Genomic DNA, 25,743 nt, shown 5'->3' with positions numbered 1-25,743 from the left:
GAAGAAACTTATTTTCTATGAAAGTCCCATAAACTTAGTTTTTATGCATCCCGTTCAACTGATATGACAAAAGACTCTCTTTAGTAAGATGCCAGGATTTCGGAGGGGATTTTAAAAGATAAATTAGATCAGTCTGTGGAGATTTAAGCATGTGTTTGACTTTAAACTTGAAAGCTTGCTTAATCATTTCAAAAGTCTGTTTTATCATTTGTCAATACAATTGGCTGAAAATGTTTTGAAGCCTCTCTTATTCCTATTTGAAAGGGCTAAGACTGGAGTACCAAAATAGGGCAATATATTAACTGCTCAACTGGAAAAAACAAATGCTTTTATTCCTAGTGATGGAAGATAATCCTATAAATAAAAATGTGGTTGGGGGAGTCCTGACTCTACCCTTCCTGTAGGGTCAGAGTTTCCCCAGAGCAGTGAATGCTGCCAGCCACCAGTCAGATGTTAACTGTATTCTTACAAGGTTGAGCCTTCTGTTAAGTGAGCTAAATGTGTGACTAATGTGCTCTTAATAACACTGCACTACAAGAATATTTCTTTGTTGGCATAGTTCTTCGGCAGATTTGTAATATATTTTCATGAGGGAGTTCCTCTTTGGAACAGATTGTCCTGCAGTCTGCCATGAGTTGTGGTTCTTACCTCTTGGACTTTTTCCAGGACCAAGCCTGTGCCAGATATGCCAGATACAGCAGACAGAGTTACTCCCGCAATGAAGGGTAGTGGGAGAAAGGAGGGGAATTAAAAGGAACGGTAAGAGCATTGTTTTAGACCTTATTGGTCTTTGCAAAGACCAACAGTGCTTTCTAATGACAACTCTTTCCTCCACAGTGGAGGAGAGCTCCATGTTCTCTGGACATCTCAGCAAATATTGGCCTGAGGAGGTCGTCTGCGCTTATGTGATCCCTTGAGTCTCCCATGAGGGCTGCTGCTAGACGGGCAGTCCTGCTCACCTTGCATCTCTTCTCATTCCTTTCCAGCCCCTTTGCTGTGCCAGCCATAGCATGTGGCACACACCGGTAGTTCTCACCATGGTCCTGCTTGTTATATAGCCCCTTGGGTGCTGGCTAAAGGAGTGGGTAGAAATGGGTAGGTGGGGGCAGGAAGAAATATTGCCTTGTGTCCAGAGATAACTGTCCAGTGCAATTGAGGGCGTTGAAATTGATATGTATTTGAATTTCTAATGAAAGATGCCAAATCATCCATGTAATTAGTTGGGATGATGATGAACCAGATGTTTGTCTAGTGCATTTTCTGTTAATTGTGCAGTCGTTCAGCTCCTAACAAATGTTAAATCTGGTTGGGAAAGGTCCCATAGATATGGTTCTGCAGTATCAGGTGAGAAGAGAAGATGGTTCCTGATAACACCTCTCATTTGGATGGTCTCATGCAACCTTCTGTTTATGTGGACAAGCACAACCGCTCCATTTCACAAGCAAATACTTAAGGAGAGCTGAGATTACTTCTTTAGCCCTCATGAATTGAGAAGTGGTGGCTCTAGGAGCAGAGGACACTGATAGTTCTTGATTCCCAATAGATCTGTGCTGTGATGGACTCTCTTGTCTCAGGCCCCGTCTGTTTATTCAAGAGGAGCACCAAGGAGAAGCTTCTAATCTCTGCCTGCACCCTGCTTTCAAAAATCAGGGGAGCATCTTGTCCTGCTAGGGTGGTCTTGACTAGCGCCATGTTTGGAGATGTTGGTGCTGCTAGGACAAGGTCTGTCACAGCTGGCTCGGTGTGCTTTGCTTTGGCTTGTGCTGCGGTACCATTACTAATTTGGTTCGTTGCAATCCTATTTGGATACCTGAGTGTTTGCTGTAAACAAGAGCAGGTAAATCCCGTGTCCTCAGAGATCCCTTACTTCTTGTTCTTAGGCTATGCTGAATCTGAAGTAAGAAGCTCCTCTCCCAAACCTCACTTCTGCGATCTAGATTACTGCAAGAAATGCTTGCTAGTGCCCCTAAATTGTCCCTCTGCGAGACTTGAAATTCAGGCGTGATTCTGTTGCGATGAGGATTGGAAGCCCTTATCTTTTAAAAGTATTTTGAGGTCTTTGTCCCCAGGCTCGGTCTGTGTTTGGTTCACAGTTAAAAGATTAAAACTGAGAGAGCAGGAGAGCCTTGAGTCTGATTAAACCCCATGCACCACTTATCTCTGCATCGCAACGGTCTTACAGTGTATGCTCCTTCTAGATGAAATCTCTCCAAGGTTTGTTCTCAGGCCGTCCGTGATTATTTTTGGTGCTAACTGTTTTGGCTTCGCTCGGTTTGCTCCCGTTACAGAGCTGGCTTCCCAAGCCACTTCTGAGATTGTGAAGGATTAGGTAGGAAGTCAGTATTTCCTGGTGAACAAACTGTTCTGTTTGGAACAAGCTGTCAGCCCATCCATCAGCAAAAATGCTTGTGTTTCTCTTCGCCTTTTTTGTTTTCTGCATATCTGACCACAAGAAATTGAGACTGCGTGTGTCAAACTGTTGCACTGGGGGTTAGGAAGAGTTTCAGATATGTGATGCAGCAAAAGTGTTGCCTCTTTAACAGTGAGATTACTGAGAACACAGAAAAAAAAAAAATCATAAGGATTTAGTATCCAGCTGGACTTCCCTGCAGGTAGGAGAGGTCTCAAAGTGCTGCAGGATTTCAAAAATGCGTTCGGTGGTGTTTTCCTGAGCTCCAGAGGAGCCCAGTATGAGAGAGGGGAAAAAAAAAAAAGCTCCAAGATGCTTGCACAGCGCAGATTTATGGTACGCCGACATGTACTTCTAACATAATAGTCCTGTTACGTCAGCCTCCTAGGAATGTGCTAGTTCCTGAATCTTGCTCAGGAAGAGACGCTATCGTGGTCGACACTACGCGGGATAGATCCAGCAGATTAACGCTTGAGAAAGCTGCCCGTGAAGAAGTAAGTGTGCTGTGGCACTGAAGCAGGGGGAAAAGGATGAAGCAGCGCCTTTCGTTTCTCCGTGCGGAAATACCTGCCTCGTCTCTTGTGGTTTGCGAGCATGTTGCAAAATACGTGCTCCTCGTGTTGGAAAAGGAGCGTTTGCACTTGAGGACTGTGTCGTTACCGGCTGAGCCTCATGCACCGGGGTGATTTTGCTGCAGGTCTGAGTAGTGGCAAACTGTAAGAACGGGGTGAGTTGGGGCAGTAATTTACTACTTGTGCTCTGTCGACGGTCGTTGGCCAGTCAATGTGTAATTTCAGAACGGTGCCAGATCTTAATCAGCAGAAAAACATGCAAAACACACCTTTGTATCTTGGGAGCAAGGATCATTCTGGCTGCTGTATCTTCCGCATGTGTTCCTTTAGTCCTGCTTCAGATGCTTAAGGCTGACTCTCTGGGGACCACTGAAGATTAAACTGGTGGTGCTGTCTCAGATTTGCAAGCTCAGCAAGTTAAAACAGCACATTTGACCTTCCCCTTGCTCCCCCCTCCCAAACCTTGAGCTGTTTATCTTTGCCTTTTGTTTTCTGAGTCATTGTGATGCGTTCGGCTCAGTCACATCTCCACTTTCCTCTAAGGATCAGGCCTGGAGAGGTTTTTTTTTCTGCAGGGTAAGGTTGGGATGCTTTCCTGATCGTTTGATTCGAGGAGCGGAGGCTTTAGGGAAACCGCAGCACGTTGCAAAACTCACAGTAGGGTGGCGAGATTTGACAAGCGCTGTTAGCGTACACTGGGGTCTTGTATTTCAGACAGTGTCTCAGCTGTCCAGCTAATGGCTTCAGGTCTATAAAGGGCTCTTTCTTTGCGCTGGAGAAAAGCGGTACTGTGTTGGTACTGACGTTCTGAGAGGTGATGCTGGGTGAGAGCTTATTCCGGGGAAGGAAGGTGTTTCCTGGGGGTGGGAAACCATTCGGCACTGGGACTTCGCCGTACAGAAGCACGGATGTGTTGGGACTTGTCATATAGAGATGTTTGCGGTCTCCTTCCCGAGCAGCAGGGAAGAGCTGCCTGAAAAAGGGAAAAAGAAGCAGAACTACTGAACCCGCGTAGCAGCAACCCAGGAAAAACCCAGATCATTGATTTTATCCTTTGAAATGACTGTGGAAGGGGAAGGCAAAGTCCAGGATCCACTCTGCTGGCTGCAGCAGTGAAAATGGGAACTGAGAGTCCCAGAGTGAATAAATGTGTCGCCCGAGATGGGTGAGACAGTAGCCCTAAAACCCTTTTTAGTCTGGGACTTCCCATCAAGTCATAAGATGATGACACAAGTTCAAGGATGGGAATCAATCACATTGTGGTAATTCTGGAGGAATTATTTTTCCATCCCAGAGCATTTTCAGCCTAAGTTTCACAATAGTGGGACTGACTTTTAGGCTTGCTTACAGTGAATCTTGGAGGCAAGATTTATGCTAATGATTCTTTGGACACAGATATTCTTACCAGTGTGTTAAAACATTCTTAAAATGGCTTTCTGTTTAATGTGCCCACAAGCAATTGCAAATGGAAAATTACACCTCTTGCTTGCAGACATAAAAGAAGAGGCTGGTTTTGGAAGATTTAGTTGAAATTGCATGGAAAATGGGCATGAAATTCTGAATATAATAGCTAAATCTGCAGTGGGGGGTTGGTCTCTGTTAGGATGCTGACCTTTCTGAAGAAAGATGATAATAAAAGCAGGAGAGGAAAGGCAATTTTTTTTTTTTTTCCTTCTGTTTGGGAATGATTTTTCACCCAGATTTCTGGGCAGGCAGAGCCCTCCGTTGCATACAAAGTACCAGTTCTCTAATGAACGCTTGTTCCTTTGCTGAATCCGAAAAACGTTAATGGCCCAGCAAGCAAAGGAAAAAAAAATCAGGTTATTTTGCTAACACACTTAAAAATGACCTTTTACTTTATTGTCTTTCCCATTCCTCTTTATATATATATATATATATATATATATATATATAAAAAAAAAAATCTTGGACAAATAAAATACAATCGCTTCCCTGCTTTGACTTTAGATGTAGAAATACTTTTATATAGCAAGAGGTGGAGATGATAGGAAATCACAGACCCCCCCCTTTTGCATCAACGACACGAAGCGGATAAACCCACGATGGTGCAGAATCTGGCTGGGAAGAAAATATGTCTGCTCCGGCTCCCTCCTGAGACTTTTCCTTTGGCTGGCTCCGTTGGAAACGCAACCTGTATAAGAAATAAGGTAGTAAAGATGCCCGAGGCCAGCTTGTGCAATTGGTTGAGTGAGACCTGATAACACGTTGGCAGCGAGGTGAGTTATAGCGAGGAGGAGCAAGGCCCTCCTTGACAGTACGGACTCTCTCTGGGCTTACTAGAGGGTACGAATTACGGTGCTGGTAAATTAGGAGATGTATGCTGGAGCCCTGAATCCTGCTTAAGAAGGAACGTGTAAATATTTCGCATGCCAAAAGTCTTTATTAAAGTAACGTTATCAAAGCTGAAGGGAAAAGGAAGCCTGTTTTAATCAGTGTCTCGCTGGCCAGCAGGGAAAGCGGGGAGCTGCTGTGCCAGCACGGCAGTTAGATGTCAGGGAGCGCCGAAATTCAGACTGCCGGTCCAGCTTCACGCCGGGGCCCCCGCCTGTGTCAGGAAGTTCAGGAGTGCAAGTTGCATGTTATTTTCTCGGCTTCCCGTTCCGCCGTCTTCTCCCACCAGATCCTGGCATCATTCGTCCTGTGGTCAGCTGAGGCCGTGACTCCTGGCCGCCTACCAGTTCCCTGTTTCTTGCCCCAGCCTTTCCCATTCCCGGCCTCCCTTCTACCCTCCGTAACCTGCATCTCCTTGGCAGCTGGGCCGACTCTGGGGGCTCCTCTCCTACTTCGTATTCCCCGCTCCTCGCCAGCTCCAGCTTCTTCCAACTCCTTTTCCGGTCTGCTGTCCCCTCCACCCTCCATCAGCGCCTCGTGTCCAGTTGGTCCATATTTCTGACCTGTGGCTTTGAGACAACCGTGTCTTACAAGTTTAAAGAAGCAGAACAGAGATGAAGGGACGTGGAGGTGACCTCACAGGTGTCTCTGCCTGGCCTTGCCGTCCCCTCCGCGCAGCGCAGCCAGCAGCTCGCTGCGGCAGGAGCCGTGTTTGTTGGAGCCGGGTGGGCTGGAGCTGGAGAGGGAGTCAAGGCACAACCCCGGCAGGCTGGAAGACACTGCTGAAACAGCCTTGGGGAGGTCACGCTTCCTTCGCTCTCGGTGACAAGAGTGGGTGCTTTGTGTTCCCAGTTCTCGTTTATGTGGGATCGACAAATGAGGTGAAATTTTCCTCCCCGGAGAACACGGTTGCATTTCTTAGTAGCAACGTTACGTTCAACATGGCAAGTGACTAGGCGGCTTAAGTTGCTTTCGTTTTGCAAGTGCAGTTAAAACAATATGCAAGCCTACCTGTATTTTAAAATGTAGAAAAGGCAGGGAGTGTGCTGTCTATATCTCCGCTTGGATTATATGTCCTGCCCTGTGTGCCTGCGGGTGTATCAGTCACCTGACAGCACTCCTCCTCCAGCAAAGCGAAGGCACCTTTGCTGTCAGCTCGCAGGAGAGTCTCTTCTACCTGTAGCAGCAGCAAGATTTGCGAAGGCATTTTTGCAACGTGGGCTTTGAGCTGGGAAGAGAAGGTCAAAGTTGAAAACTGCCTTCAGAAAATAACCCGAAGACATATTGTGCAAAAATAAATCCAGCTAACGCCAAAGGCAAATCTCTTTCTTTGTTATTTTCCCTTTTCTAACAAATTGCCAGCGTTTGCTGCTAAGGTTTGCGTCGATAGCTTTTTGAATGAATTTTTCTCTCTCTTATATTAATCCTTGCTAAAATTTTCTTTTGTATAGAGTGCAACAAAGTAACAGAAGTGGGTTTTTTGTTTTGTTTTTGTTTATTTGCATCAGAGAGCAACCAATGTGATTTACCAAGCCCATCACGTCAGCAGAAGTAAGAGAGGACAAGTCGTCGGTACCAGAGGTGGATTTCGAGGCTGCACAGTTTGGTTAACAGGTACTGTCACTTACCACGGGAAACCCACTTGCGTAAATGAGTAAGATGAGGAGAGAAGTTTAGATGTGGAGATTCGGGGTTTGCAGGAAATGTCAGAATGTTCCCTATGAACTGGAAATTACAATATTTTTTTCACATGGGAAATACTGATGTGTCGTGTTTATGAGACAAAATATTCTCCCTGGCAGCTGCTGCCCGTAACTAACATTTTTAACAGTTAGCTGTTTAACATTTTAGCTGTTATTGGGGCTTCCAGGTGGCTGGGTCCTTTGGCTGTGCACTTGAAAAGCCCTGAGGGTCATTCCCAGGTGCGTGGCTGAGGAAGCCTTGCCTCGAATCCAGCTTGCTAGTTCCCTGGCAGAGAAACTTGCCCACGATTGCCCAGAACAGTACACAAATACTTTCATTCTGTATGAATGGGAAGTTTATTGCGACACCTACATTTACTGTGTTTAAAATGACCTTGCGCGCTGCTAAACAAGGCAGTCTTCTTGTCTTAAGAATAAACACGCTCACACAGTGAGTCGCGCCGCAAGTGTTTTATTGCGTAGACCCATTGTGGGTTTTCTGTGTTATTTCTCATCTGATGCGTGTTCTGATGCGTTGCCCTTCTTTTGCTTTGAAAGACAAACTCATTATTTGGTGATTAGGGGCTCGTGAAAATGGCAACTGCATTTCCTTTGCTCCACTGATATTTAAACAGTTGTTTCTCTGCTTGTTAAACACTGGTAACTTTTCTTTGACTCCCAGAAAATGTTGAAAGACATGCTTGGAAAGGCTTGGAGAGCCATTCTGATTTGTCTTCGTATCAGCTTATGTGCTAAATGGTGAATTAAAATACAGTTCTCCTTTGATCTGCTCTCTATTTACTAGAAGAAAACCAACATTTAATCTGTTTCAGCATCATTTCTGAAGCCAAAAATCTATCCAGACCAATTTCTTTCTCTTTCAAGTATCACTCAGAGATCCTGTGTATGAAAGGTTTGAATTTCTCTTGCTGATAATTATTCTTTAAAATAAACAGTTGTCTCCCAACTTTCTGTCTGTTTAATTTTAAGAGACTATTTGGAAGGACATTTCATTTCGTGGGCTATATGGACTAAACAGAAGGACACTCTAGATTGCCAGCTCAGGAAAGCTATCTGTTAGTCTGTTGTGCTATGAAAATCAAAGGCACAGCAGCAGGCATCTGTGTCCGACCAGCTTTCCTGTCCAGCACAAATGTGGCTGTTCTGCATCAGACCAAAAGCCCATCAAACTCAAGGTCCTGTCTCCATCAGTGATCAATAGTAGGTGCCAAAGAAAGGGTATAAAAACAGATGAGCAGAGGATGATACCTCCGTAGGATTTTCTCCAGGACTAAGTGTTTCCTGAGATGGGCAGGAGGTGGTTGGAGGCTGTTTGGAGGTGGTGTCTCTGCTAACTCGAGAGCCTCTTGTATCTCAAGGAGTTTTCAACACATGGATCCCCACCCAAAAGAAAGGAGTTTGATGCCTCAGGTGCACTTGCCTCTCCCCAGCGCAGCCAGTAGGAATTTTTTTTCATACAAGCGGACGGAACTGGGGTGGGAAGCAGCCACCTCATTTATTATTGTTGACTTTCTGGCTGACTGGACTGGACAGGTTGACTGCAGGGGAAGCAGGTGGCTGAAGATGTCTTGTTAGCCTCTGCCACCCTCCTGTTTCTGCCTGCACGGACCTGTGGGTGCAGATGGTGCAGAAAGAGGTGTCCATGGATGAAGAGGGGCAACTGCTGCTGCTGGAGCCTGTCTCACCCCAAGCAGTCGTGGCAGGAAGCTCTGGGTGGGGAGTTGGCTGTCTCTAGAGGGAACAGAGGGAGGAAGGGGAAGATGCTGAGAGACTTACAAGCAACAACCTCCCCTCAGGCTCCCCACCACTTACTGGTGCCTATTGGTCCCACCACGGCCCAGCAGGATGTACTTTTGCAACACTGCTCACTTGAACCCCTCCAGATTCTAGGATATACCAGCTTTTCTCAAGGCATTAATGCCACCCTTTGAGTAAAGAAGGGTTGGTCAGAGCTCTGGGGCAGTAACTGTACACTAAAAAGATGACTCCAACTTCCTTACCTCATTCTTTCATAAAGAAACTTAAGATAGGAGTTTTGTTACAAGTGTCCCTTGAGGGATTAGGTTCACAGTGTCATTTTCAGTCTTTTGGACTCTAACCTGAGTCTCACTTTTCTGTCTCCAACAGGCCTTTCTGGAGCTGGTAAGACAACCATTGGCTTTGCTCTGGAAGAGTACTTGGTCTCTCATGGCATCCCCTGCTATTCCCTGGATGGTGATAACGTTCGACATGGCTTGAATAAAAATCTGGGTTTCTCGGCTGGGGACCGCGAAGAGAACATCCGCCGCATTGCGGAGGTGGCCAGGCTGTTCGCTGATGCTGGGCTCGTCTGCATAACTAGCTTTATTTCTCCTTTTACAAGGGTAAACTCATGCCATCGTATTTTTACCTTTTTTGGGCAGCCTTAATCTCATGACTTTTCCTAGGAAAGAGGTATTTATGTAGAGGAATTCATATATCAGACCCTCCTTTTAATTTTTCTCTATTCTTTTGTAACATACCACAGCTGTACAGAACTAAACACCATCAGGACAAGTTTCTGGAGTGCAGTTTGGCATCACCTTGTTGTTTTCAAATGTATTAAAAATTCAGAATTGGTTGAAAACTAAATGCAGTTTAAAATCTCACTAAAGAGCCTCCTACCATTAGCTCTCTAGGAGGCAGAGAAGAGGCATAAAAGCAATATCTTTTCATAGTGCTTTAAATGCTCCATTTGAAGAATATTGATTATGTTTTTATGCTTCCTGAGAATACCAGGTAGCTGCTATTATCAAGCTAATGCAAACACTTCTTTTTTTAACACAGGATATATAATTATTCACATTCTAAAGTTCTGCTGTCCTACTCAATGAAGATGTTTTATTGCTGTTTCAGATGAAAAAGCTGAAACAGATCAAAGTTGTAGAAAGGGAGATGGGAGATAAAAGCTCTTATTAGAATGAGTTTAAACTTACTAATTCTGTACCAGAGAGGAATTTACCTATGTTGAATTCCAGGGGGTGTCATGCAGGAGGAAGGTGCTAGCTGCAAGTCAAAGTCTGATAGGCAGCCCCGTGAACTGTGGAATCCCTTACAATTTCTCTTCTTTCTTCTAACAGGATCGTCAAAATGCACGGAAAATTCACGAAGCGGCTGGACTTCCTTTCTTTGAGATCTTTGTAGATGCTCCTCTAAATATTTGTGAAAGCAGAGATGTGAAGGGGCTGTACAAAAAGGCAAGAGCTGGAGAGATCAAAGGTATGGAAGAGCGAACTCTTATTTTGCCTTTTGCTTTCAGGAGCGTTAGATAGCTTATCTTTGCAGCTCTGCAGGTAGAAAAGTTCTGAAGGTGGATTAATAAAGGCTGTTTGTACCACACAAAAATATCCTGTTTCCCTAATCTTACTGCCCCAAGTGTCACTTACAGTACTCAGTATGACTGAATGCTTCCTGGCTGTTTGTGCAGTGTTGTCAGCTCTAGGACACTGAGTATTACATTAAATAAATTTAGTTTGGATTTAATTGTCCATAGGATTCACGGGGATTGACTCAGAGTATGAGAAGCCTGAATCTCCTGAACTAGTATTGAAAACGAATGTTTCATCAGTGTCTGAATGTATTCAGCAGGTTGTGGAGCTCCTGCAAACACAAGTAGGTCATTTTTTACCACCACTGCTGGCACCTTGTAAACCTAATTTCAGATACTAACTTTTTGGTGTATGTTTAAAAACCAGTGTGTTACTTATGATTGCTGTCTGTCTTCCTCCTTTAGAACATTGTCCCGCAGTCGTCGATTAAGGATGTTCTCGAGCTGTTTGTACCTGAAAATAAACTTGATTTTGTCCGAGCTGAAGCAGACACACTACCATCTGTAGAGATCACTAAGGTATCATTGCATGCGAATACTGCACCGCGATTCAATAACTGTTTTGCTGTTTGGAGGACAGAAGCTCCAATACAGGCAGTTTTAAAGGGTGTCCCATTCCTCTGGTTGCTGTATCCTTGTACGGCTGTGGTTGCGTGTTATGAAGAGCTAAAGTATTGTCCTGATCTTCAGCCCTTTTCTCCTGCCTTGTCTCTGCCCTGTGCTGTAGCAAGCCATCTCCCTGCTTGTGTTAGTGTGGCCCCACAAACAGTTGTGCTATGAAAGGATCCAGAGCTGATCCAGCTTAAAAACAAAACAAAACAAAGCATTTTCCCCCCCCCCCCCTTTATGAATGCATTATTTTTAAAGCAAAAAAGAAACAGCTTAGTGACTGCTGTTGTAATGGAAGGGAAGAAAAAAAAATCTCTGAGGTGTCACCTAGTAACGGGAGTGCCGTCTGGGTTTGTTTTGCAGCTGGATCTGCAGTGGGTGCAAGTGCTGAGCGAAGGCTGGGCCACTCCGCTGACCGGCTTCATGCGCGAGGCAGAGTACTTGCAAGTGATCCATTTTGGCACCTTGCTGAATGGTACGATTCCCTTCACTTTGTGTTGACGCTGGCAGGGAGCCCACAAACGTTGTGATACATGACGTTTAAATCACTGTGCTCTAGCAGTCAGTTGTATGGAAAAGGTTAATGCTCAACCCTTTTTTTAATCCTTCTTTCCTCTTGAAAGTTAACTACAAGGCCTCATAAAGGACCGAAGGAGTAAGGAAGCCATGCTCCAAAATGCTTTAAAGAGTATGAAGGGTGACAAAGTTCATTGTGCTGTGGCCAGGCACTGTGTCACAGATTAGATATCCGCCACAGTGCAGTTCAAACATTTGAGCAGCCATTATGTAACTCTTTTCATGCCCAGTTATACCAGAGTAAATACAGATGCAAAACCAAAGCCAAATAACCAGGGAGATGCCAGACTGAATTTCTGGTGGGAGAAGAGGGGAATTGTACCTTGGAAACAGGAGCAGAGGCTGATTTAACATTTTTTTCCCCTATTTTTCTGCTTACTTATTGCCATAACTTGAAATAAATCAGATTTAGAGATTTACTAGCAACTTAATAAAGGTCTCTTCATCCCTGGCCGTGGCAAACAGTATTCAAGCAATGACAGTGAACAACTGAGACTGGAACAATAGATATTTCTGTCCCGTTTCTCAAATGTAGATGTTGACGCTGTGACTTTGAAGCCATGCACACAGTGAGGCCGCATGTGTTGGTCTCTGTAGACCTAAGAGCAGTATCTAATCTTCGGGGTTTGGGATCTTGGTGAATGACTCCCTGTGGTGAGTCTTGTCTTCCTTTTACAGGATCCTGATTCTGCTGTGTTCACACAGAGAAGTAGCTCGCTGCTATTGTTTAGGACTCAGACACTATGCAGTGTGCGTAAAGCTAGTGCTTAGCTCAGGAGTGCTTGCTGTTGGACTGTAGCCCTGTCCGTATGTGGTGTTCTGTAGTGCTTCTACGCTCTCTGACACACGGTAGCCTTTTTACCACCTTCCCAGTGTCCAAACAGTGTTCAAAAGTCCATTTCCTTGTTATCAGACCCAGATCTATCATCTTTGAGTTGTCTGTTGTGCCTGATAAGGTTTGAGAGGTGCCCCATCGTGACTGTTGCCCCAGAGCTCCATGCTCTGCGTTGGAGGCTCATCCCTAAATGTGTATGTTGGGAGGGGATCAGGCTCACCAGGATTGGGACTGTGCCAAGCTCAGCAAGAACCGGGAGCAGAGGGGACAAGGTCTTGCATCTGCAGCAGCTGGTCAGAAAGGAGCCTTTCCCCTAGATGTGGCAGTATGCCCACCTTCATAATATCCTCCAAAACGACCCCCAAACCTGTTGGCTCACTGAGCACAGCTCCTCTCAGATCTGCAGCTATACTTCATACCACTGGTCAGTATTTGTAGAGCTCTGCATGGTCAGGGACAAAGCTCAGGCCCCAGCTTTTGGTGCAATAACCCTCCAGAACAGGATGTTTGCTGCAGAGGGCATTGACATCTACCCCAGGTACACAGTGTCTCCACAGAGCTCCCCAGACTCAGGATCTGCTTCGTTAGGCCCACAGGGTGATGTTGGGCAGGAAGTGAACAGCTCATTTACTTTGACAAGCTACCAGCTCTATCTCTTAAAAAAGCATGAAGAGTTTCTGTTTGGTGTCATCTGTTACCTTGAGTGTGGGTACTGAGTTGGAGACCCATTGCCAAAGAGAAGTTTGACACCGATCTTTCCAAAGGCGGTGGGCCAGTCGTTCCGCCTCAGTAATGTGGATGATGTTAGGCAGTTCAGCAGGAACAAGCTGCGTCTGGAACGGTTGCAATCCATTTTGGTGGAGCAGTGCACCTATCAGCTCCTACTTGTGGTAATACAAGTTAGCATTCCTGTCACCTGATGGTGAATGGACGTTTTCCATGCTCTCAGCAGTAAATCGCACAGTGGTATTGCTATTAGGTGGCTAGGTACAAGAACATTAAAAAAAATTATCCTTATGGGCATCTTCCTGTCCACAGTGAGGTGCTTCAATATGATGGACATGGAGAAGAAATGTCTGTGCTGTTGTATGATGTTTATGTCATATACAGACAGAAATGACCCACGGTAGGACTGAATCTATTGGTGCTTCACAAGTATAGCATCATCACTGCAGCGCTGGTGGAAGGGACCTTGGGGGGTCCCTACTCCACCTCCTGCTCACTGGGTCAGGGCAGCCGTGGCTTGGCCCAGCCGAGCCCTGAACCCCCTCAGGATGGAGATCCCCCACCTCCCTGGTGACCTCTCCCAGGGCTGCTCCCTCAACCTCAGTAAACAGAGGCTGTGTAGCTACTGTCTTCCCTGCTTTCTCCCTGAGAAGTATGGTGCTGCAAAAGTATCAGGTTATGTCAGAAAACAAGAGTCCTGATTCAACTGGTTGAACGTTTCAAGAGAAAGCTGGAGTTTTGGCTGTGATACCTCTACTGCCCCCCCAGGGACGTCTTCCAACCTCCACCCTTGGTGGGTGCTTCAGCAGATGCTGAGGGCACTGGGCTTTCCTGTCAGATCTGCTACATGTACCTTTGTCGAAGCCTGCTTATGGAGAAAGTACTGAATCCTGTGGAGGTTCACGTTTGGGATGTGTTGTGAGGGCATGCAAGGAGACACCCTGCCTCCAAGCGTGCGGTGTTTGCTTGAGGTGTTAAACGAACAGCTTTGATTCTTGGACCTGTTACTGTCAATGTTGTTTGCAAGAATTAATTATCTTAACTGTGTTTGTATTCTCCCAGGAAAGAATCCCTCCCTAGCTGGTATGTATATAACTGTTTTCGAGGTTGTGTGGAAATTACTACAATTAGAAATTTTCCTCTACAGTAATTTTTTTGCCATTTTTCAATAATGAAAATTCTAAGAGTAGAAACAACTGCTGCCTGTTTATGATTCAATCGGTTAACCCCATGTCCTATTGACCGGTCTTCACAATAATCCTCGTAGTGTAATTCTGTAACTATTCACCTTCACTGAAGGGATTGTTACTCTGCATATTGCATTTGGAAATGGAATATGGAGATCCTCAGCTTCAGCATCATTTGTTGGCTACACAATCTATGTTTTTCCATGCTGACTTTATTGACTGATTACTGGTTAATATTACTTAAATATATAAAGTCGATAATGATTGCATTCTGACCTTTGTGATTTGATTCATGACACTTTTGTAAAATTAATGCACTATGAGATGGAGTAAAATTAAGGAATATTTTACCTGATTGGCTCAGACGTGACTATACTCATAGGTATCTGATTATTCGTAAAGGTGCTTGAAAATTGCTCTCTTGCAGATGAGTGATACCTAGTCATGAATTGGAAGTAAATATAAACATCTTAATAAAAATGGAAAAATCTGCCTCACAGTAAACTCATCAAATTAAGAATCTCAAGGGTCCAAAATGATTTCAGTCAGATCAGAGCAAAATGAATCAGTGATTTGTTCATTCTTGCTTATGATCGGAAACCCATAGGAGAAACTGATTATTGTATATTGATATTGGGATGTCCAAGGAGAAATGGGAAGATCTTAGTCACAGGGTGGGAAATGGGGGAATAAAAGCAACATGACTTCAAGGTTTTTAAAGAGAACACTGAAACAAGAAACTACACATGCAAATATAGACTCACTCTACACACACACAAAATAAATTAAAAATGGACTCCACAGAGATAAGCTAAGAAAAGTAACAGTATAAAAACATCAAGGAAAAAAAGAAAACAAAGCAAAACATGACTGTTACTCCCCTGTTGGAAGAGGCAATTCAGGAGTGCAGACAGGAAAGTGCAGTGAATATTCTCTGTTGTGGGAGAGGTCACTGGTGAAAATCAAGCCAGAATGGTTTTAACAGAGATTATTGTCTTGGAGGAAGAGATGAGGATTATATCCATGATTATATTTTCCAAGTGCTTTTCAGTTTTTCAAAGAGACCTTAAGAAAAGCTAATTGGAAAGAACAAATGTTTCTGGGAGATAAACAGTAGCAACCAATGAGTCCAGAGAATAATGAAATATTCCAAGTGTCTTGGAAGCATCTCTGGGGCTAAGATGTGGAGCTTTCTTACTCCACTAACATCATTATTTGTTAGTGGTGAGAAGAAAATTGGGCAGTGAATAACTTTGTGACTGGTGAATCCCTGAACTAATCATGGAAAATTTGGCCTCTTATTCCCCAAGGAAAGATTTTATGCTACCGAAAACCCCCGTTTGATACATCAGCTGTGCTCTGTGCCCTGCCCCATTCAACCCTTTCCACCTCTGTCTTGCAGTCAGGCCAAAATAGTGTCAGAACGCTTTCAGAAGTGCCGTTTACCTCTGTTATTTCCAATGCTTTAGGTCTTTAGAGAAGGTTAAAATCTGGCCCTCTCTTACCAGATGGCGTTATCAACTTGAGCGTCCCCATTGTGTTGCCCATTTCCACGGAGGATAAAGAGCGCCTTGATGGATGTAATGCATTTACGCTCACCTACAAAGGGCGGAAGATTGCGATCCTTAAGAATCCCGAGTACTTTGAACACAGGAAGGAGGAGCGCTGTGCCCGGATCTGGGGGACCACCTGTGTGAAACACCCACATGTCAAAGTAGGTTTGTCCATGCCACCTTCTGCCCTCAGAAACCTGGTGAGGGTTAGAAATGTCCACAGGGGGTTGAGGAATTGAACCTTCTTCAGGAAAGTGCCTCGGGTGTCCTGTCTGCTCTGAGAACCCAGTGCTGAGAACTGCTCTTTGAGAACCACCACTTCCAAAGTGTGCAGGAGAGGTGGACTTTTTTGGCTTGCAGTTGTTGACACTGTATTTACTGTCTGACAAGAGCATCGGTCAGATGGTGAATGCAATGCGAATGGATGAAGGGGAAAATAAGCACGCTACAGAGGAGCTGCTCCTTTCATTCATTTTATCTTCACTGTACCAATGTCCAAATGTTTTTATGGTGTTTTTTTTTTTATAGCTTATCTTTTCCCACTTATTCTCTATTGCAGTACAAAGGACATCTTCTCTTGCTAAGTGAAAGGCTTATGTGCTGCAGCTTAGACTGAATGACTTGAACTAGCTGCTTTAAAAAAGCCAAAGCCATATTAATTCTTTTTCCCCACCTTAAAATAACTGTCTTAAAAATAACTGCTCAACAGTGGTTGCTCTCCTGAAACAGCTAATTTTATGAGTCATGAAAGTTTGATGCTACCATTGATGTTGAAGAAAACATAAGGACTACTTGTGTGTGTCACAAGTCTTCCAATTTGCTTTGCTGTGCTGTCACACATAATATAAAGCCTTGTGGTAAGATCCTGAGCTGGTCAGTGCAGAGTAATGACTCTAGTTTGTCCTGAACAGGGTAAAAACCAGCATAGGAGGGGATAAAGGGTGGACAGATGACAGCGGTGGCCACACTACCAGATCAGTGCTTACTGTGTGGAAAGGCTGTGCAAGAGCTAAGTGTTAGATGAAGAAAGAATTTGTGCTGTAACTTCTAGACACCCGGCTTCCAGAGTGGAGTCCAGCACCCAGCAGACGGGTCCTGTGGCAGACAGGTCCTTCCCCATTAGCTGATGTCTTACTTCATATGATTGTAGACTCAGTGCCTGAAATCCACTTTGGGCATCCTGGGAGTTGCAAAGCAGAGCTGGTTTTTATCTGGTTTGGTTGTAGCATATATTTGGTTGTGCTGCTGGGGGTTAACTTCGGCAGCAGCCAACACCAGGTTAAGGACATCACGTTCTCAGTTTTGCAATCTAACGGGGGCCCCATCATCATTACTTGGCAGGAGGCTATTTGAAGGGATCCTCTGAACCCAGTGTTTTGGGTTGCTCCAGCAACATGCCTTGCATAGTGCCATGCACTCTTCGAACTTTGTTGGAGTAGAGGGCAGTCCCCACTGCTGCTTTCACCTCCAACACCAGGCTGCACGGCTCACGACATACATTTCACGTTGTCATTTTAATGTTTTCCACCTACAGTGTGCTGAACTAGAAGGATGATAACCATAGAAGCAGACTCATGCCTAAATAAAGTGCTTTTCAAAGGAGACTGGGAAATTAAAGATGAGCTGAGAGGAGATTTTTTTGCTGTCCTGAAATATTCCCTCGCTAATGCACGTGCGTATAATTTGCAGATGGTGATGGAAAGTGGAGATTGGCTGGTTGGTGGAGATCTCCTTGTGCTGGAGAGGATCAAATGGAACGACGGACTGGACCAATACCGCCTGACGCCACTGAATCTCAAGCAGAAGTTTAGAGAAATGAATGCTGGTAAGTGTCTTACCTTTGTGTTACCAAGTTCAGCTGGGTTAGCACCTAATGACACTTCTCTTCTTACCAGAAAACCTTACCACTGATGCCTTTATTTTGTGACCGTGCAGCTCTGTCTTCACAGTGTGAAGGCAAACTCCTGGGAAGACTGGGTTGTGATTTGTGCTACATAATTAGAGCCACACGATGCGTCACAGCCTTGTCTGACAGACTGATGTACTTGCTGCGTTTCTGAAGCTTTCCAACTATTCTCCTACTTCCTGTGCCTCTCTAGTTAGATAAAATCTGCCCTCCCGTCATCTTTCCTGACACCAGGAAATATGTGTGGTGTGCCATGGCTTGCTCTCAAACCCTCAGCACTTGCTAGAATGGTTTTGTATGCTCCTGAACCGGCGATACACAGGTGGAGAGCACAGCAGCAGTGAAGCAGGGCACAACGCAAAAACTGGTGTTCCCAAGTTAAGAACAGTGCCTGTGACGGACTGTTCCGAAATGGGCTTTTCCAACCACAGGACCAAGAGAAGGTTGACTCATCTGTCCTCTCTGATGAGTCAGATCCTCTCTTTCCACACCTAGAGCACTTAAAATAGAGGCACTATCTGCTTGGCCTTTGTGCATGAAAGTAAATATAGGTGAAGAGCCAAGCCAGGCCGGGCAGCACAGAGGAAAATTCCTCTCGGATTTGCTGTCACAGCTGCTCTCCTTGCAGGCTGGTCCTGGCTCCTTGTGGTGACTGAGGATTGTGGTGGTGCCTTTTGCGGGGAATTGCAGCCTGGGGTTTTTGTGGTCACTAGAAATCCCCTGGCTGAGTTGTTAGACGTAGCCTTGCTGATGACCGAAGAGTTGACCTGATGATGGCTTTTCACTAACCCTAAAAATAACTTCCTATTTTACTTTTCTTGCTGCGCTATCTTGTGCGTGATGTTGCTGTATGAAACAGCATCTGCTTTTCTGTTCTGAAGCGGGAGTTTAAAAAACCCAGAGAAGAGTTTCTAAACGTGACCTGCCTTCAGTCTGCTCGTGAAGCAATTAGTGAGCAGGCTGAAAGACACTCAGCGGTTTACCCCATTAAGTCAATCACTTATTTATGAATTGATGTTTCTGATTACCAGAGGCCTCTTTGGAAACAGCTCTGGCTGCCCTGGTGTCGGCTAAAAGGCCCTTCTACAAAATAGGGTTTTAAATAAACAAGTGCAATCTGGTGAGCTCTAATTCTATAAATCAGAGTGTGTAATTAGAGTCAGTAAATCTCCCGCTACACGTGACAACTCCACCTGGCTCAGTTCTCACCTCCGCACACAGGCCAGCGTGTGGGCTTTGTAGTGTTCCTGCAGTATCAACACATTAAGGCTTATTAAGTTTCATGGGGTAAGTGTGACATTAACTCTTTCGGCCCTCACCTCCGAGGCCGAAGCAGTTGCCGTGCGGTGCTGCTGTGGGATTTTGTTCACCTTTCTCAAGGGCGCGCACACGTGGCAATTTTAGATGTGATTTTCTTTCGCAGAGGAGGTCTCCTTCTTCCGTTGCAGATCCTGCCTGGCCCACCCGAGCAGCTTCATGCTGTTTGCCAGTTCAGGGACTGCAGAGCTCGTGGCCTCTCGTGCAGTGACATCTCTGTGCACTTGGCTCACTTATTTTGATGACCAAAATGACTCAGACAGCTCAGCCTTGGGCTCATAAAAACATCTGTGGCATTTCCTGAGCAGTTTCAAAGGAACTTTGAAACAGCTTTGCCAGTTCAGGTGACTTCCCTGTTTTTCCCCCCACTCTCACGGTGGTCAGTTCTGCATTGAGTGTCTTTTAGCCTCTGCCTGGGCTTAGACTATCTTCCCTGTGGAAGATGGGAACTTCTCACCACAGGACACCATTTTGGTTAAGGAGCAGTGTTCTTGGATTGGAGCTCCACCTCGTTACTCACTGGAAAACTCCAGGAAAACCTGTCTGCAGCAAAGATGCTAGCACTCTCAACAGTCATTTCATCTCAACGTTAGGGAGAAGGCTTTGGCCTTCCCGAGACCTCACTGAGCTTGGAGAAGTCACAGCTCACTTCAGAAGTCAGGGAGCTTGATACAGGTTTAGATTTGCCCTCAGTAACATCTGAAGAATGTTGTCTGTAGGAGAGCTGATGGGACTGCTGTCAGCCCCAGAGAAGAGCTGTGCAATGGAAATAAACTTTGCAGAGCGATTAATAGACATCACACGTATATCAGACACTCACCTAAGGTATTTAAGGTCCCTTTCGTGTGAAGATAAGATATGCAAGGGATCTGCTGCCATATGACCGTGTCAAAATGTATATGGTATGTAAATGAAGCTACTGTCATTCAGTGCAGTGTCTAAATCTCTGAGCCAGCCCGTGACCTTCTGAATCTTTCCTTTTTAGATGCTGTCTTTGCATTTCAGCTGCGTAACCCCGTGCACAATGGGCACGCCCTGCTCATGCAGGACACGCGGCGGCGGCTTTTGGAGAGGGGTTATAAAAACCCCGTGCTTCTCCTGCACCCCCTGGGGGGATGGACCAAAGACGACGACGTCCCGCTGGAGTGGCGGATGAAGCAGCATGCGGCGGTGCTAGAGGAGCACGTTCTGGACCCCAAGTCGACCATCGTTGCCATCTTCCCCTCTCCCATGCTCTACGCCGGCCCCACAGAGGTAACGTAGCGTCCGGCTGCTCGCCGTGTGATGGCACTTCTCAAACCTTTCTGCTTTCAAGGAGTGAAGTCAGTCTGCAGGGAGGATCGCTGCCAGGTTCCCAGGGCAACTCCAGAAAGCAGCAGGCCGGGGAGTCGCTAGTCGTTGCCTTGCCGTTAGCTCTCTCCTCGATTCCTTCAGCGGCCGTCTCCCAGCAGACCTCAGCTCAGCGAGCTGCCCTGCTTTTGCGAGCTGTGCAGAAAGCTGGGGAAAAGGGGACTGGAAAGAGAGGTTTTTACCCCTGTGACCGTTTGCTCTGTGGGGCAGGAACGCTCATCGGTTTGGTTACTCCCAGTGGTTTCCCTTCTATCCCTAAACCGGTGGGACAAAAGTAGTTGACTCAGAACCTCCCTTGCAAGCAGCCCAAGCCCATCGCTGCCACTTCGTTTCACTGCAGCTATTCACTGACTGATAAAAACTGAACGTGGTGTTAGGTCCATTTGGCAACAAGTGATCTAAGGAGATGAGCTAGCGCAGAGTTAGATTTCTCAAACAGCCGTTCTACAGATGATAGTGTTATTCTCACAGCGTCTCAGAGGGGTGGGGTGGGAGATTTGGTGACTGCGAGTTATTTGCCTCAGACGGGCTGTCTACATTTCTGCTCCACCACAGCGCAAGCAGCAAATAAAAGGAGAAGGGAGTGAAGCTGAGCAGAGGCCGTGGGTGCAAGCAGAAATACGTCAGGCTGTAGAAGAAAAGAGGGATGTGCGGGCGGTTCTACCCTGCCTTTGCACGAGTGGGGTTCGATGGCTGATGGGCACCGTCTTTGTGTGTTCAGAGACAGAGAGAGCAAATCACTGCCTCAGTTCACTGTAAAAATGGAACAAGATCGGTTCCCTTCCCCGGCGTTTCCACTGAAATATGTGTCCTTAGCAGAATTGCAACGTTACACACGGTCTGAGTAGTGGAAGATGTCTCAGGTGCAGGAGTCTTCCCTCTTGTACCTGAGAGCGCTGACTTTGCCAGGATCTCTTTTGTAGCCTACACCAGGTGGATCTACTGTCGCTCAGCACGTGAACGGCGCTCTTTGTGTCTCTCCTCCGCAGGTGCAGTGGCACTGTCGGGCTCGCATGATTGCTGGGGCCAATTTCTACATAGTGGGCCGAGATCCTGCAGGCATGCCTCACCCAGAGACCAAGAAAGACCTCTACGAGCCCACGCAGGGAGGGAAGGTCCTCGGCATGGCACCAGGCCTGACTTCTGTGGAAATCATTCCCTTCCGGGTTGCTGCTTACAATAAAGTAAAAAAGGCTATGGATTTTTATGACCCACAAAGGTAACCCAGACAGCAGCATCTACTTTTCTTTTCTCCTACGCAGTGCCGTTGGTTTAAGATCGCTTCTGACTTGCAGCTTACCTGAGGAAAGGGAAAATCAGTATTCCTGGTAAAATGGCTGTGAGAGAAATCAGAGAAGAAGTCTTATCTGTGAAATCCATCCACTTTCCCTTCCAAGACTTGGCACCAGATAAAGGATTGATCACATGGCACTAAAGATATGCCGTCTTAGCCAACAGAGAGGATAAGAAACACTCTTTGGGGAATAAGTGGCAGTAGAAATACAGCCTCTCGCTGCTGGAGAAGTGTTTTATGTATAATCCAGCTCCTGAAAGAGCAGCTCCTTTTGAGGATCCCATTGCTGCTTTGTGCCGATCGTAAATTCACACGTGAAGTCGCAGACTGGTGCCACCAGGCCTGCAGAGTTAACGCTGAAATGGGGCCAGGAGTTTTCAGACTGCGTTCTTGGCATGGCAGAAGAGCTGCGTTTGCAAAGCCTCGGTTCGGTACGCGTGAGGCAGATTGCACTGATTTCATCCCTGTCTCTGTTTTGCCTTAGGCACGACGAATTTGACTTCATCTCCGGGACACGCATGAGAAAACTTGCTCGGGAAGGTGAAAATCCACCAGACGGCTTCATGGCCCCTAAAGCTTGGAAAATCCTAACTGAGTACTACCAGTCGCTGGAAAAAAAGAATTAACACTACTTCTCCCTAGAAATGTGTGTATTAAGAGTGAGCAATGATTGATTGATTTCCTGTGATACAGATCAGTTACTTGGCATTTTCCATATTCTGACTGTAGGATTTTCCAAACAAGGTCAGAGTGGGTTTTTTTTACTAATCAAAAATATTTTGAGCCTGATCTTTCTCCCCTTGAACTTGCTGAGAAGCTTCCCTGGAGCACTGGAAGAGAAAGGGAGCAGGCCCTTCGTTCCCAGCACAGCGTGGCTCCGGAAAGCGATTACCCCGCACGGGATTCAGATTGGCCGGTTGGATTGTTTCGTGCCCGTGCACCGGTCCCTGGTGCAGAGCTGGGACCTCGTCAGCGGGATTAAAAGTAGGTCCCCCCCCCTGTTTTGTGAAGCAGAAATGAAGAAGTGACTTGCTGTTACCCCTCGACGGCTGTGGCCCCCGCTGCCGGCCGGAAGAGACGGGGAGCAGCTGCCGAAGCGAGGAGCGCTGCTCGTGGCGGAGAGGCAGGCTGCCGCCAGCGGAGCCTGGGAAAGCTGTGGTGATGCCACTGTCAGGGTGGGAGAGGGGAGCAGGTCCTCAAAACTTGGATCCAGGCTCTGCTCGCAAGGTCGTGCCTCAGGCGGTTTTTGCTAACGAGCAGCAGGATTTTTTTTTTAATATCCTTTTTTAACGGGATCTTTTTAGCAGCCTTGGCTGTTGCCGGTTCTTTGCCGCTGAGTTGATTGCTCGCTGTTCTTCCTTACTTCCTTCTGCTTGACCTCTTCGGTCGAGAGACTGAACTGAGCTTTACTGATGCTCCACGTTCAGCTTTCTGCGAGGCAGAGCAGCCCCAGCAAGCACCAGAGGGAGGCTGCGAGGGGTCTGGGAACGCTGCTGGGACAATCCCTGTGCTCGCAGCGTGGCGGACATGCCGGCAGGTGGGAATCTGTCCTGGGAGGCATCTTAAAGACCAGGATATCTCTGAGAAAGCTCAGGAACACGCGGTGAGCGAGTAAAAATTGCAGTGTTTGTTATGTGGTTTCACTTGTTTCCTCCCACCTGGCAGGAAGAGCTTGACCTAAGGGCAGGATTGGACCCTCCCTTCCCCAGCCTCACTCCCAGCACATCACGCTGAGGCCTATTAGTGGCCGGCGCGTTTCCAGGTGGTGCTGAAGGTTTGGGGATTCGAGCGAAAAGCCCAGCTCCGCCTGCTTTCCCAGTCCCGTGCCTCAGCGGGCCACGCGCAGGCGGCAGCGGCTTCCCCAGGGCCACGGTTGGGGTGTGCTGCCGCCGCGGCCGCGACGCTCGGGTGTAATATTTCGGTTGGGGGGGGGGGAAACAGCTATGCACTTGTTAGTTATTGCAACAATGAGAATTCATGATTTTTATACTTGTCATTTTTTGTTTTAGCCCCGGAACCGGTCAGAATGTGTTTTAAATGAACTGGAAATAGTGTTCTCCTCTCCTTATATTTCAATTTTAATTACAATTGGATCTACATTAAGTAAAAAGCAATCATGCTTCCACTTGGCATTTAGTCTAGTGAGCTACATCTCAAGTGAAACTGTTTTGCTGTGGCCATGGTACCGCGTCCAAAACTATGCAAGCAATTGGAAATATTTTTGCAAAAAGAGTTTTATTTTTTCAATGATGTCATCTGGGTTTTTTGGGTAATTTTTAAGTGTTCAGAGCCCAAAGCTGTATTATACCTCAAAAAAGCTGCAGAGACAATGTTAGTAGCTGAAAGCGTACTAGCGATAGTGCCTTTTATATTCAGCCCCTCTGGCAGGGACCTGAAAGACAAAAGCAATACTCCAACTTAAAATTTGCCATTTTTTAAAGTAGTGAAATAGTGCTGTTGCCTCTCATCTTAAAATAATCAAATGGTTCAAGAAAATGCAGTAAATCCAAGTGGTTACAGCAAAACATAAATGTTGTATTATCCTTTCGAAATAGTGTAGTATGCTGATTACCTCCGATTAAAACAGTACATCGACTAGTTTTTTTTATGGGTATTTATTAAAGACATGAGACTGGAATTTGTACCTCAACTGATGCATCTCATGATTTAATATATTCTGAACTTGATGCTCTGCTACGAAACACTCACTTTTAGTACAAATAAATATTTATACGTATAACTAGTTCTTACTTTGTGATTTTGTTGAAAAGCACAACCTCGTACCACCGCAGACTTATTTTTGAAGGTGATGATGGCTTCGGTGGTGAGACTCCAAGGAGCTCGGGCAGGGTGGGCAGGGTCCTCTCTCGGGGCGGCTGGTGGCCCTGGAGAAGGTGGCCAGTGGAGGTGCAGGCACCTCCCAAGGGGGACCGTCACGGCAGCACCTCCACGCCGTGAGCGCACCGTCACTGCCCAGCGGTCGCAGCCCCAGTTTCCCAAGCACCGCGGAGGGAAGGGGGGGCGGTGTGGGAATGGGACACCCCTGCCCAAACCAGTTTCACATACTGTTAAACCCCCCTGCATTTTGCAGAGTTCAAATGTGGACACAACTTGTAAAGGTGACAGAAACGGAGTGACAAAAACCAAAGAGAAAACGCTTCATTCATTTAGCTGTTACTTAAGACTATTCCAAAGGTTTCTGTTTGCGCTGCAGTATCGGACTGGCAAGATTAGCTGCTTTACAGCCCAAGGACAAGTTAGGTACCGGCTGTACTGTACACGCTGTCTAACAGTGCTACAACTGAATAGGTCCTAAACAAAGTCTTTGCTTACTGGGCATGTCTGTGCCTTTTCCTGCCAGGAGAGTCGACTTTTAAACCCCGCCAAGGCTCCTTTTCACCCTGCGTATTACACCTCAGCGCTCAGGTCTTGGGACTGGAACCAGCCTCACCCCACCCCTGTGAAAGTAATACCAGGTTTGAGCAACGGGCTCAAAGTCTGTGGGAGAGCGAACCGCTCACCACCGCTTCTCTGCACAAGCCTTTCCCACTCGAACTAAATGCAGACTCAGACAGCGAGGAACCGGGGCCAGGCTGACACAGAAATGAAGTTAAGGGTGGCAGTGGAGTTCTTGCACGATAAATCGTGCAGCTTCCTCAGCCTGGCTAGCAAAGCTGCAGTAAGGATCCTCGTTTTGACAAGAACTCGCCAAAGCCCCAGCAGCAGCAGGCAAGTATGGAATAGTGAAAATTACACTTTAGCTGCAGTAACTTTACAATTACAAATAATTCTTTATGCTTTTTCAGCGTCAAATTTGTCTCTTAGGCCTCCAGTAATGCATTTATAGTGAGAGGCACAACAAAAGGGCAAGATACAGCTAGTATGGAAACAGCCAGTTCTTAGAGAAACACATCATTAAAAAAAAGATCAGTGCTCAGCTGGTGGCTAGATGATGCCCCTGGCACCTGCAGTTAGGTTCTTTTCCTATTCCCATGCATCAGGCTGAG

At 46.2% G+C, this 25,743-nt stretch overlaps 1 protein-coding gene across 1 annotated transcript in view; it reads left to right on the top strand.

Annotated features, from left to right (window-relative positions):
- Positions 1–24,476, top strand: part of PAPSS2 (3'-phosphoadenosine 5'-phosphosulfate synthase 2) — a 36,309-nt gene extending 11,833 nt beyond the window's left edge. The window contains exons 2-12 of the mRNA XM_067299647.1: positions 6,843–6,948; positions 9,165–9,400; positions 10,136–10,274; positions 10,549–10,667; positions 10,789–10,902; positions 11,356–11,467; positions 15,825–16,030; positions 17,559–17,694; positions 20,078–20,346; positions 21,432–21,661; positions 22,221–24,476. Of these exons, the coding sequence (XP_067155748.1) occupies positions 6,843–6,948; positions 9,165–9,400; positions 10,136–10,274; positions 10,549–10,667; positions 10,789–10,902; positions 11,356–11,467; positions 15,825–16,030; positions 17,559–17,694; positions 20,078–20,346; positions 21,432–21,661; positions 22,221–22,362 (1,809 nt within the window). The 3' untranslated portion in view covers positions 22,363–24,476. The remainder of the gene's footprint in view (positions 1–6,842; positions 6,949–9,164; positions 9,401–10,135; positions 10,275–10,548; positions 10,668–10,788; positions 10,903–11,355; positions 11,468–15,824; positions 16,031–17,558; positions 17,695–20,077; positions 20,347–21,431; positions 21,662–22,220) is intronic.
- The last annotated feature ends 1,267 nt before the right edge of the window (positions 24,477–25,743 follow it).

Source organism: Apteryx mantelli, chromosome 7 (assembly GCF_036417845.1).
Source record: "Apteryx mantelli isolate bAptMan1 chromosome 7, bAptMan1.hap1, whole genome shotgun sequence".
In the NCBI taxonomy this organism is placed as follows: Eukaryota; Metazoa; Chordata; class Aves; order Apterygiformes; family Apterygidae; genus Apteryx; species Apteryx mantelli.
The sequence above is the reverse complement of the archived record's forward strand: the minus strand, read 5'-3'. Positions and strand labels throughout refer to the sequence as shown.